Source organism: Lethenteron reissneri, chromosome 44 (genome assembly GCF_015708825.2).
Source record: "Lethenteron reissneri isolate LAM-NWPU_2019-01 chromosome 44, ASM1570882v1, whole genome shotgun sequence".
Lineage (NCBI taxonomy): Eukaryota > Metazoa > Chordata > Hyperoartia > Petromyzontiformes > Petromyzontidae > Lethenteron > Lethenteron reissneri.
Window position 1 is genome coordinate 14,006,778 of NC_083822.1, and position 12,471 is coordinate 14,019,248.

At 55.8% G+C, this 12,471-nt stretch overlaps 1 protein-coding gene across 1 annotated transcript in view; it reads right to left on the minus strand.

Moving 5' to 3' along the window:
• Positions 1-1,945: 1,945 nt before the first annotated feature.
• LOC133353462 (myosin phosphatase Rho-interacting protein-like) overlaps positions 1,946-12,471 on the minus strand; it is a 42,068-nt gene continuing 31,542 nt past the window's right edge. The window contains exons 18-26 of the mRNA XM_061569727.1: positions 11,695-12,402; positions 10,200-10,347; positions 9,792-9,894; positions 9,153-9,312; positions 7,834-7,941; positions 6,693-6,779; positions 5,780-5,957; positions 4,470-4,540; positions 1,946-3,844 (exon numbers count right to left, since the gene is read on the minus strand). Of these exons, the coding sequence (XP_061425711.1) occupies positions 3,791-3,844; positions 4,470-4,540; positions 5,780-5,957; positions 6,693-6,779; positions 7,834-7,941; positions 9,153-9,312; positions 9,792-9,894; positions 10,200-10,347; positions 11,695-12,402 (1,617 nt within the window). The 3' untranslated portion in view covers positions 1,946-3,790. The remainder of the gene's footprint in view (positions 3,845-4,469; positions 4,541-5,779; positions 5,958-6,692; positions 6,780-7,833; positions 7,942-9,152; positions 9,313-9,791; positions 9,895-10,199; positions 10,348-11,694; positions 12,403-12,471) is intronic.

A 12,471-nucleotide genomic window follows, 5' to 3' on the forward strand; every position in this document is an offset into this window, starting at 1 on the left:
CAGAGCAACATCAACACGGAGGGAGGAACCCCACGCAGAGCAGCAGCAGCAGCACGAGGTGGTAACGAGGTGTGTAACGAGGTGGTAACGAGGTAGTAACAAGGTGGCAACGAGGGGTGTAACGAGGTGGTAACGAGGTAGTAACAAGGTGGTAACGAGGGGTGTAACGAGGTGGTAACGAGGTGGTAACGAAGTGTGTAACGAGGTAGTAACGAGGTAGTAACGAGATGGTAACGATGTGTGTAACGAGGTGGGTAACGAGGTGGTAACGAGGTGAGTGGTGCCCAAGCGCAGTGCTCGATCCGCCTGACATCTGGGGGGGTTGTTGTGGTTCCCAGCCAGCGGTATCCCCCAACAAAGTTCGAACAGCAGCAGCACAACAACAATAGCGGTGGTGGTGGTGGTGGTGACCTCCTCCGATTCCCCCTGGATACACGTTGAGTACAACGCGGCCTTTTCACATCCCAGACGCCAGTCTTCACATCCCCTTCATGCCCCCCCCACCTCATCTCGCCTCTCTCATCTCCCTCCGTGTCTCGTCCTCTTCGTATCCAATCTTCTCTCCGTCCCTCCTCCTCCTCCCTGTTCGGTCCTTCTCCCTCCTTGCAGCCCTCCACTGGAATCAACTTCCCCTGCACATTGAGCAGCACTGCTACCCATAGACTCAGCACTGCTACCCATAGACTCAGCACTGCTACCCATAGACTCAGCACTGCTACCCATAGACTCAGCACTGCTACCCATAGACTCAGCACTGCTACTCATAGACTCAGCACTGCTACCCATAGACTCAGCACTGCTACCCATAGACTCAGCACTGCTACCCATAGACTCAGCACTGCTACTCATAGACTCAGCACTGCTACCCATAGACTCAGCACTGCTACCCATAGACTCAGCACTGCTACTCATAGACTCAGCACTGCCCATAGACTCAGCACTGCTACCCATAGACTCAGCACTGCTACTCATAGACTCAGCACTGCTACTCATAGACTCAGCACTGCTACCCATAGACTCAGCACTGCTACCCATAGACTCAGCACTATTACCCATAGACTCAGCACTGCTACCCATAGACTCAACAATACCCATAGACTCAGCACTGCCACCCATAGACTCAGCACTGCTACCCATAGACTCAGCACTGCTACCCATAGACTCAGCACTGCCACCCATAGACTCAGCACTGCTACCCATAGACTCAGCACTGCTACCCATAGACTCAGCACTGCTACCCATAGACTCAGCACTGCTACCCATAGACTCAGCACTGTTACCCATAGACTCAGCACTGCCACCCATAGACTCAGCACTGCCACCCATAGACTCAGCACTGTTACCCATAGACTCAGCACTGCTACCCATAGACTCAGCGTTGTTACCCATATACTCAGCACTGCTACCCATAGACTCAACACTACCCATAGACTCAGCACTGCTACCCATAGACTCAACACTGTTACCCATAGACTCAGCACTGTTACCCATAGACTCAGCACTGCTACCCATAGACTCAACACTGCTACCCATAGACTCAGCACTGTTACCCAGACTCAGCACTGCTACCCATAGACTCAACACTACCCATAGACTCAACACTGCTACCCATAGACTCAGCACTGTTACCCATAGACTCAGCACTGCTACCCATAGACTCAGCACTGCTACCCATAGACTCAGCACTGCTACCCATAGACTCAGCACTGCTGCCCATAGACTCAACACTGCCCACAGACTCGACACTGCCCACAGACTCAACACTGCCCACAGACTCAACACTGCCCACAGACTCATAGACTAATTTGTTTAGAACAGCTTTTGTGTTTAGTTTGTTGTCCTTCCTCCGCACCTCCAATTAGCACGGTTGGCTACGTACGGTGCGAAAGAAGTTCAACGTACATCTACGTATCCCTGCAAATAAAAGAGATTTCCAGCCGCTTACAACATTGTAAGATTATATTTATTATGTATTCTCTGTAAATATGTTCAATGAAATGTAAAACACACGAATAAACATGCCTCCTCTCGTCTTGACTCATCTTCATATTTATATATTGCACTGCCGATACCATGCTTTATTCACCAGCCTTTCAGGACGGGAAGGTATTACAGCATTAGATAAATAAGACATTCCCCCCTTGTTGGCTTTGCTAAAATATAAATTAGTTTGACCTGAATAACTATCTCGGAAACTTCAGTCCTCGGGAGTTTCAAGCTACCTGGATACGAAGACGCGGCCTCGTTCCGTCGTGCGTCATCGCAACGCTCAGCCTGGAACAATCCCTCCCTCCCCCCCGGACAAGAGCCACACACTCCCCAGAATTAACAAGTGGGCGCCCAGTGTCACGCTGCCATTCGTTTTACGAATTAAAACATTCCACTTGAAAAATCCGTCTAGACGGAGTATCTCGTTTGTACGTACGTGCGTTGAACTTCATTCGCACCGTACGTAGCCAACCGCGCTAAAGGGAGGTGCGGAGGGGGGGAAGGACGACAAGGGCATCCAGGGTGTCGCGTGACACGTGCGCAGCAAACGCGGACATGCCACGGGCCACGCCGGACTTTAAAGAGCAGAGCCAACGCGCGGTAACAGGCGCGTTCCTGGGACACGTTCGCAGTCATCGCGGCGCGTCGCATAAAGTGCAGATCCGACGTTCGCCGCTTCGCTCGCATCGCCAGCTCCCACGTTCCGTTATCGTAAATCTCAGGGGTGCGAATGAACAGCGGCAACAACAACAAGAACAAAATTGCCGCTTGTTCAGAAAGCGCGACGTTCAATACGCTCGCCAAGCCGGAGGGGTCCGTCGGGGACGCGACGGAGGAGGAGGAGGCGCACGCGGCAGCGGAGAGGAGGAGGTGGTGTCCCCTGCGTAGTCGGTGAGGACGAGAGAGAGGGAGAGCCGCCTGGGCTCGACCCCATAGAGGGGCTCCAGAGATGTGCACGGTGGCCTGGAGCGCCGACATGGCGCTCACTCGTGCGCGGAGGAAGTTTAACTGCGGTGGTTAGGAGATGTTAACTCCCTTGCTTGGTATGCAGGAGGTCGTGGGTTCAATCCCGGTGTTGACGATGCCTGTTGTATATTCGGTGTTTGCGTGTCTCTCTCCCCCCCGTGGTCTCGCGGATTTTTTTCCGGCTCCTCTGGTTTTTCCCTCCACATTTAGAATCAATATCATGCGTTTAGAGTATTTGGCTGCTGCTATAAATTTCCACGCGATAAGCCACTTTGTTGAGCTATCCTTCTGTGGCCAGGTCACTTCTGAAAAACAACTATTTAGCTCAGGGGGCCTTACCTGGCAAAATACTAAATCTGTTTAGTTTTTAGTTTTAACTGTTCGGCCGAAGCGGCAGTAAGTGGTGGCGCGTTCGCTGCTCGTCATTGCGGCGGTTTCATGGCTTGAATCCGGCAAGACGCCCTGTGGTGAATACTTTCTGGTGCATCAGGCACACAAACGCTGCGCGACGTCCGATTCACGGCGGTGCGCTCAAGATGCCGTGGCGTCCCTTGTGTGCGAATGCTGGCGTCGTGGTCATAATTTGCCACATTTTGAAAAATCAGATCGCAAATGACACTCAGGTAGAGCAGCAGCGACCTCAGGCACCGACTGGCTGCACAGGGACAGCTGCCGCTGGGGGTGCCTTCAAATTTGTGAGATGGCGACACCGTGCGAGATGTTTTGCCAGGTCAATTTAAAGGTCAAATAAATGCAAATATTTTTTAATGATGACGTGCAAATGAAAACTTGAGTGCGCAAATCAGCCGGGTCTTGTCACACGTTGGCGGTGCAGTCACACGGGCGTCTTCTGGGCTTTATCGCCCAGCGGGAAGCCCTCCGACTCAGCCTGCACATTACCCAGAGGCACGCGCGCACACAAAACACAAACAAGGACAAAGATCCCCGCGTAGCCTTCACAGACTGTCGGAGCAAGCACCGTGACCGAGCAGGACCCCCTCAAGCCGGCACGGCACACGGAGGTGGGCGGCCAGCGATATGCTCGGCCGCCTTTTATCTCCCCAATGCTGATGTTGACACACCGGAGCAAGTACTTACTTAAGGCCCAGTCGACCCAGGACCGGTTCGGAAACTCCTCACCAATGTTGGCTGTGAGCGGGAATCGAACCGAGGTCGGCAGGCTCGTAGTGCGGCGCGCTAACCGCTACACTACCGCTCCCCACGAGCGCCGCAGTGGCGAAACACTAACTAGCTCGCCTGGTAAGTAAGTAGGAGGTTGTGGGGTTCATCCCGACCTTCTCCCTGTGGTCACGTGGATTTGGCTGTGTTCAGAGTATTTGGCTGCTACGAATTTTCACGTGATAAGCCACTTCGTTGAGCTATCATCTGTGATAGCCAGGTTGCTTCTGAAAAAGAGCTGCATAGCTCAGTGGGCCTTACCTGGTAAAAAAAAATAGTTTCATGCACAAGCACAGACAGACAGACACACGCACACACAGAACGAATGCAAGCACCTTGAGACGCTGACCAACGGATGCAAGTCCAGCGCGCAAACCCTCCGGGTTACTCCGTGACTTCAGGACATCTGGAACGACGGTCGACAAGAGACAGAGTTTTCCACATCCGCGCGGCAGCGTCCCCGCGTCACGGCCACCGTCACGGAGCGGCGGCGCAGCGGTTAGCGCAACCGTGCCGTGAACCTGGCGAGGTGCAGCCACGGCTAACGCCGCTAGCGGACGAGATCCGAATCGGTCCTGCGGGCGCCCTTTCAACAAGTGGCGTGGAGCGCGGACAGGCAACCCCCCCTGGACTGATGAGGCGGGAGGAGGCCTTCATCCAGCAGTGGATCGACAGCTGTCAATAGAGGCTACGACGTCATCAACAGAACTTGAAACCCACTAATACCCCTTCCACGCTTGTCGCTGTAACTCTCCGACTCCGACTCGTTAGCACGATTGGCTACGTTTGGTGCGGAAAAGTTCAGTTCAAGTCCTGGAGGACATCTGTGAAAAAGAGCTTCAGAGCTCATCGGATTCCTCCTCCAGTCGAAATAAACATTCTGATTACGATTCTGAAGAAGCAACACGAAGAGCTGTTTTCATTATTTTTTCTTAGTATTATTGCCAGTTTACCGAGGAAAACCTCACCGAGTCTCAAGACTCTTTTTCAGGAGGGTCCGGTGAAGTTTTCGCGGTAGGGGTGGTGATGTTGCTGCTGTGTGTACCAAATGGGCACTACGGTGGCGAGATGTTAACTCCCTAGCCTGGTGTGTAGGAGGCCATGGGTTCAATCCCGACACTGACGCCTGCTGTAGATTTGGAGTTTGCGTGTCTCCCTCCCCGTAGTCGCGTGGACTTTTCTCCAGGTCCTTTGATTTTTCCCTCCACATTTAGAATCAACATCACGCATTTTGAATATTGGGCCGCTATGAATCTCCACATGATAAGCCACTTCGTTGGGCTGTCATTTGTGGCCAGGTCTCTTCTGAAAGAGAGCTACATAGCTCAGTGGGGGCCTTACCGGGTAACATAAAAAATAATTGGTCAATCTTTTTCAACATTGCGATGTTTGCCCAAACAGCGGTTACATCATGTAGAGCTATGGCAGAAGGAAACCAAAGAAGCCACGCAGGACAGGGGAGAGAGCGAACGTACACACTCCCCGCAGAAACACTCCCGAGCCGGGAATCGAACCAGGGAGTGCTTCTTGCCGCGAGCGTTAACCGCTGCGCCACCGCCCCCGTGCCGCCCTTCTACAGGCAGCTAACGTCTCGCCGTGCCAGTTCGCTGGCCCCGCGAGGCGCCAGCGTCGCGTCGGCCCTCACCGTGGGGCGGCTGTGCGTGTCCACGGCGGTCGACGCCCGGCGATGCCAGCTGCTGCTGCTGCTGCGTGAGTCGACGCAGCTTCTCCTGCAGCAGGCGCGAGTCGCGCTGGGCGTGCGCGCGCGCCAGGCTCATCTCACGGTACATGTCCTTGTAGCGGTGGGCGGCCAGCTTCTTGTCCTGCGGGGGCAAGCGGCCCGGCCCGTTACGCGGCCGCGCCGGTCGCTACCACCAGACGCCCGTCACCGTCGCCAGGAGTTAGGCAAAGCAACTTCTCCTCCCTGTACGCTGAACTTCTTTGGCAGCGTACATAGCCGACCGTGCTCATCGATCTGCCGCAGTCCGCGCGTTTGAACACGCTGGTAGTAGACGCAGTGGATTGTGGATCTGCCATCGAAACAAAGACGGTCACCGCATCGCGCGGCGATTTCAGATGCGCTTCTCCAGCCGTCTGGAACGCTCTTCTAAATTCTTAAGAGCTGCTTTTTGTATTAGTTTGTTGTCCTGTCCCGCACCTCGGATGAGCACGGTTGGCTACGGACGGTGCGAAAGAAGTTCAACATACGTACAGGCAGGTGCGGGCCTCGAAAGTGCTGCGTTAAGCGAAGACAATTTCCCCACGAGTGATGGAACGACGATAAAGTTTGGCGAGACACGGTGTTCTCCTCCACAGGGTCCACCGGCACTGCCGCGTGACTCTCGCGTTCCCCCGTAGCGTATCACTGTGCCGCTGAGCTGCCGCAGCTCAAGAAAGTAGTCCGTCGTCGACCGCTCACGGACTGCGTCACAACGGCGCGCGTGCGATGGAAGGAGCGCGCGTTTCAGCGAGTACTCGCCGCATGCATATTGGCCCCTGCGCGCGCGAAGTAAAACACCGAGTGCTGAAGTGGGTGACACGGCGCGAGCGTCGCGTACCCTCTGAGCCGTGTGGAGCTCCTCTCTGAGCGAGCGCAGCTCCTGCTTGAGGAACTCGATCTCGGACTCCTTCACGCGCAGAGCGACCTGCGTGCGGCAACGGCAGCGACGTCGCTTCACCAGGGAATGTGACGGGTTAAATGTGACGGGTTAAATGTGACGGGTAAATGTGACGGGTTAAATGCGACGGGTTAAATGCGTTCCGAAGGGATTAGGGCGACAGCTAACGGTGTATTCCTGGATCCGATGGTCACATCGCGAGAACCGCTCCCTGGGCTGCGGCGAATCGGGGCGGCTGCCCTGGGCTTTGGGGGCCCCCCGTGCCTTGACGTCACGGCGACAGATTCACTCATTTGCGTTTGGGGGGTACCCACACGGTGGGATTTGCCCCGGGGGCCCCGCACCCCCACCCCCTCTGGACGGCCCTAAATCCAGCAGAAGCTGGCATCCAATATAATGGCACAGCTAATAGGACTACTCACGCTGTCCTTTTGTTTTAAGTTGTAATTCTAGCAAGCATTACAAATGTCGTGCCTATGACATTGCGCCATTGTGTCAGTGCAAGAGGCTCGCTGTAGAGAAGGCGATGCGTTTCACAGACGTGGTCTGGCCAGAAGGGGGCGACGTTGCTACGTGTAAGGGCGCCGTGGTGGCGACTGGCGTCAGTTCCATCGCCTGGCATGCAGGAGGCCGTGGGTTCGATCACGACCCTGACGACGCCTGTTTGTATATTTTGCACACTCTCCCCGTGGTCGCGTGGATTTTTCCTTCGGATCCTCCGGATTTTCCCTCCACACTTAGAATCAACGCGCGTTTAGAGTAATTGGCTGCTATAGATTTCCACACGATGATAAGCCGCTTTTGTTGAGCTATCATTTGTGGCCAGGTCGCTTCTGGAAAAGCGCTACACAGCTCAATAAAATAGTTTGATGGCAGTGTAATCCCAACTTAGTCAATCACCGGTGCAGTTTTAACATTTGGACGATGACGCCGGCACACAATGGCCTACCGACGCCATTTGACGTCAAGGGATCGCCGAGCACAGCAGACGTACGTACGTACGTAGAACTTCTTTCGCGCCGTACGTAGCCAAGCTTGCTAATCAGAGATGCCGGTGCGGGAGGAGGACGGAGGGCCTCACCTGCAGCTCGAAGTTAGTGCGCGTGGCGCCGCGTCCCTCCGCCGCCTCGCCCGGCGCCCGCTCCTCCTGCGCCCCCCGTGCCACCTGCGCCACCTGAGCGCCGAGCTTCTGCCAACGGGACACTCGCGTTTGAGCGATTCTCGTGTTGGTGTCCCTTGGAACAAAAACGAGTTGATTCGCCAGGACGACTCGCGCCTCATTCGGTCAAATAACGACGACGTACGTCCACATTAAACCGCCTTTCAATCGACGCAAAATGTTGCTCGCAGCATCTCTAATGCGCGCCGCTGTCTGGTCACGCCGTGTTCGTTGAATGAATTGCGAGGTCTCTCCTGAAGTGCTTCAGCTCAAGGTTGTTTTTGTTGTTGGGTTTGTCGGGTAGGGAATTCGTTGAGCTATCGTCACGTGTGGAGAGGTCGCCTCTGAAAAAGAAGCTAATAGCTCAGTGGGCTTTACCTGGTAAGATAAAAAAATTGTTTAGTAGTTTTATTTGTAAATGTTTTCAGTGGTTTGTTTACCTTTCCTACACTTTGCACTCCTATCGTGTTTTTGTATTGTCTGTTGTAACGTTCTGACCCCGTGCCCCTACTGGACAAATGTAGCTCATTTGATTCCTCCTCCAGTGAAATATTCTGATTCTGAATAATAATAATGGTGACTAATAGTGGTGTCAGCATCCATACTGCACAGAAATCGTGCTTCCCAAGTCCCCGCTGCACTTGATTCGAGCGCTCAGGATGATAATTTTACCAGAATCAGGAGATTATTTCCCACCAAGTAAAGCTAAGAAGCTCTTTCATCATGGGCGACTCAGTCAAAAGTCAACATCAAATCATTCCACTATTACAGGTACTTTTTTTTAATAATGATAATATTAATAGCAATTATGTTGTGAAATTACATTGACACAAACTTTACCGATTTTAACCGTCAGTGTAAATGAGGACAGAGATGGCGGGATGGAGATGACAAGAGATGAGAAGAGTGTGGTGGTTACAAACACTTTGGGGCAGCAGCTACTTTTCATGTTTTCCATCCAAATTGCGTGAAAAATCTGGGGGACTGTTAACAGACGATCGGACGGGCGTAGCAAATTTTTTACGATTGTCCAACCGTAACAACAACAGGTCAGACAAATACAGCGCAGATCTACGGACAAATCGTCTCGTCAATGAAAATGGCCCCGCAGCGAAAATTCCGAGGACATTTGCCCAGCGGCGGAGATGCCTCCCGCATGGATCGTCGTGACGCGGCTTGGCAGACCGCTGCCCCCTCGTCTCCTCCCCACTGCACCTCCCGTCCCCCGTCCCCCGCGTCACCTGGTTGCGCGCGTTGAGCTCGCGGTTGTTGCGCCGGCTCTGCTGCAGCGCGGCCCTCTCGGCCTCCAGCGCCTGCAGGAGGTGCGCGGCCTGCAGGCTCTTGTGGGAGTACTGCTCAGACAAGGCCTCGATCTCCCGCTGCAGCGAGGCCAGATCCTGCCTGCACGCAGACGCAAAGATCCCCTCCATGTAGCCCAGCTACGGCCGGACCTACCGCGATTACGACCACTACCCCTGTCACTATCCCTGTCACTATCCCTATCACTATCCCTATCACTACCCTTGCCACTATCACTACTCCAACTCCTATCACTACCCAAACCCCTAGCACAACCCCTATCACTCCCCTTACCACAATCACTACTCCAACCCCTATCACTACTCCAACCCCTATCACTACTCCAACCCCTATCACTACCCTTACCACTATCACGATCACTACTACAACCCCTATCACTACCAACAACTGTGTCACATGAGACCCAGTTGGGGTAAGTGCTGTTAGCGAGCACCTATTACAATTGCAGCTTTTGGATCCCAGCTGGAGATGTAACGGGTACCGGCTGAGCTGTTGGACATCATCTCGGGCTGTTGGATCCCAGCTGGAGATGTAACGGGTACCGGTAGGGGAGGACTCACTCGTACTGCGCACGCTCCTCTGTGACGCTCCGGGAGACACCTCCGCGGCTCTTGCGGAGCTTCTCCAGCTCCTCTCGGTAGGCCGTCTTCATCGCCTCGATCGCTGCAGCAAAGAGAGGCGGCAAGGCGAAGCGACGCTCTCAACGCCGCCTCCTCCTCCGCCACCGCATCGATAGTCAAGGTGTACAGGCGTCAGGGTCGGGATCTCACCCGCGACCACTTGCATGCCAGGCGAGGTAGTTAACATCTCCCAGCCACCGTTAACATCTGTCCCGCCGCTGAATAACCTCAAACGCCCATCTCGACCGCTCACCTCCTGCCAATCCCTTAGCCTCGTGCCAACCTCCTCGTGTCTAATCCCCCACCCACATCCCGCCGTGCCAACCGCGCCGCCACCGTCGTCGCTACCGGCAACAGTGGCGGCGGTCTCCTCCGCCAGCAGCCGCTCCTTCTCCTCGCCCAGCGCCGCCACCGTCCGCCGCTGGGCCTCTTGCAGCTCGCGCAGCGCTCCACGGTGGCACTCCTCCATGAGCAGCAGGCCCCGCTCGCACTCGGCCTGCACGCGTGGGTGGGTGGGCACGCACGCACGAGGGCAAAGGTCCCCCGTGTAGCCTCAGCGGGCTGTAGCGGCAAGTGCCGTTAGCGAGCGGCAGCGCCCGTGAAGGCCGGCACGGCACACCAGGCGGGTGGGGTGGGCAGCGCCACACCCGGTGGCGATGTTTACTACACACCCCACCATGTGTACTAATTTGAGGCTGAGTCGACCTAGGGGAGGCCCAGGAATGGTTCATATGATCGTCACTGGTCTTGGTGGACGTGAGTTGGAATTGAACTTGGGTGGCCAGATTTGTAGCGTAGCACGATAACCGCTACATGCATCTTCACCACAAGTACATGTGGTTAATGCAGACTTGATACCTTGCAAAAGGTATCTATTTGGCGTTTGAACACCTGTTGTATTGCCAGTGTAGCCAGTGAATGAGAGTAATAATGACCATGGTTGGGACCCATAGTCACGTGAGTGCACAGTAGGCCACGCCCACCAGTAGAGTAATCAATTCAGGGTACAGGGCACCGATATAGATTCGGGTGGGACACTGTACAGTGCAGGGGTTGAGCAGTGAGGTGGTGTGAATTGGGGTTGATTGGTGTGCAACTGGTCATAATTACAGACGCATGAATGCTCCTCAGAAGAACACTGAAATAAAGAGTTGCAGTTACACAACCCTCTGGTGTCCCTTGGCGGTGGAGTTATCCGATTATCAGAAGGAGGGCAGAACACAACGCAGAGTATCCACTCATCGCCTCCGAACTCATCGACTATTATCGTTGATGTTTTTACCTCCTAACCGGTCTGTCCCCTCCTAACGATCACGGGAAGAGAGGGACAGGGTGGGCCGGTTACACCAGAAAGGGTAAGACATATTCTTATTGTTCATATTGTTATACTGGTAAAAGGTCCCCTGATAGGTAGGCCTTCTAGATATTTCAAAAGCATTTCGCGGTGCCGAGATGTTATCAGCTTGCCTGGTAGGCAGGAGGTCGTGTATTCGATCCCGAACCTGATGCCTGTATATCTGGAGTTTGCATGTCTCTCTCTGTGCCCTTGGTCCTCCAGTTTTTCCCTCCACATTTAGAATCGACGCAAATGTCCAGTATTTGGCTGTAGTAAATGTCCACGTGCTGATAAGCCACTTCGTTGAGCTATCATTTGTGATAACCAGGTCAGCTCAGTGGGCCTGACCTGGTAAAATATTTTTATTAATCGTTTTTAGATTAATTTACTTGCAAGTTTCCCCTGACGGACCTCCCCTCCCCCCCCACCCCGCATGGGGCCAAGCATGCGTGGCGCGTGGCACACGTGTGTGCCACGCGTGTGCGGCGCGTGCGCAGTCCGCGTCACCTTGAGCGTCTCGATGTCGGCACGGTGCTGGAGGCGCTCCGCCTCCACCTCGTGGGGAGAGGGGCGGCCCCGCAGCTCGGTCCGGGCCTCCCCGAGACGCCGCCGCAGCTCCTGGACAAGCCGGGCGAGCTCCGCTCCCGCCGCGTCCTCGGCCTCTCGGCCCCCGGGGTCCCCCGGCCGCCCCTCGGCGTCCCCGCTCTGCACCCCGCGCCCCCTCGGAGCGTCGCCCGGCACCTCGGTGCGGCGTCGGACCTCTCCGCCGCCGGGCCGCGGCTCGGACTCCGCCGCGACGGCCTCCCCCGCCCCCTCCCCCGCGCCCGCGCTGGGCGCCCGCCGTGCCTCCGCGCTGGGGCACGCGGGCGGCCCGGAGGCTTCCGTCTCTGCGCCCGTCGGCGCGGCGCTCCCTGCCGACCTCCCCTCCTCCCCGCTCTCCTCCCCGCTCTCTCCTCGCGGCGCCGCTCGCTCGTGCCATTCGGCCGTGGCCGAGCGGAGCCGTTCCGCTGCGAGCGCCGCTTCGTCCTCCGGGCCGCGCCGCTCGGCGGGGCGACGGTGGCGCCGCGTCGCCCGCCCCGGCGAGCGGACGCCCTCTCGGCGACGGATCTCGGACCCGCTGTTCGCACCGCACGGTCGTGTCGAGAGAGGCTCGCTCCACGCCACCGCCTCCTCTGCCTCCACCTCCTCCTCTGCCTCCCCCTCCCCATGGCCGGCCTGCAGCACCGCACCAGACCGAGCGTTACTGTCACGCTCAACCGCCCACGGCGCTACCTCCGTCGCCAG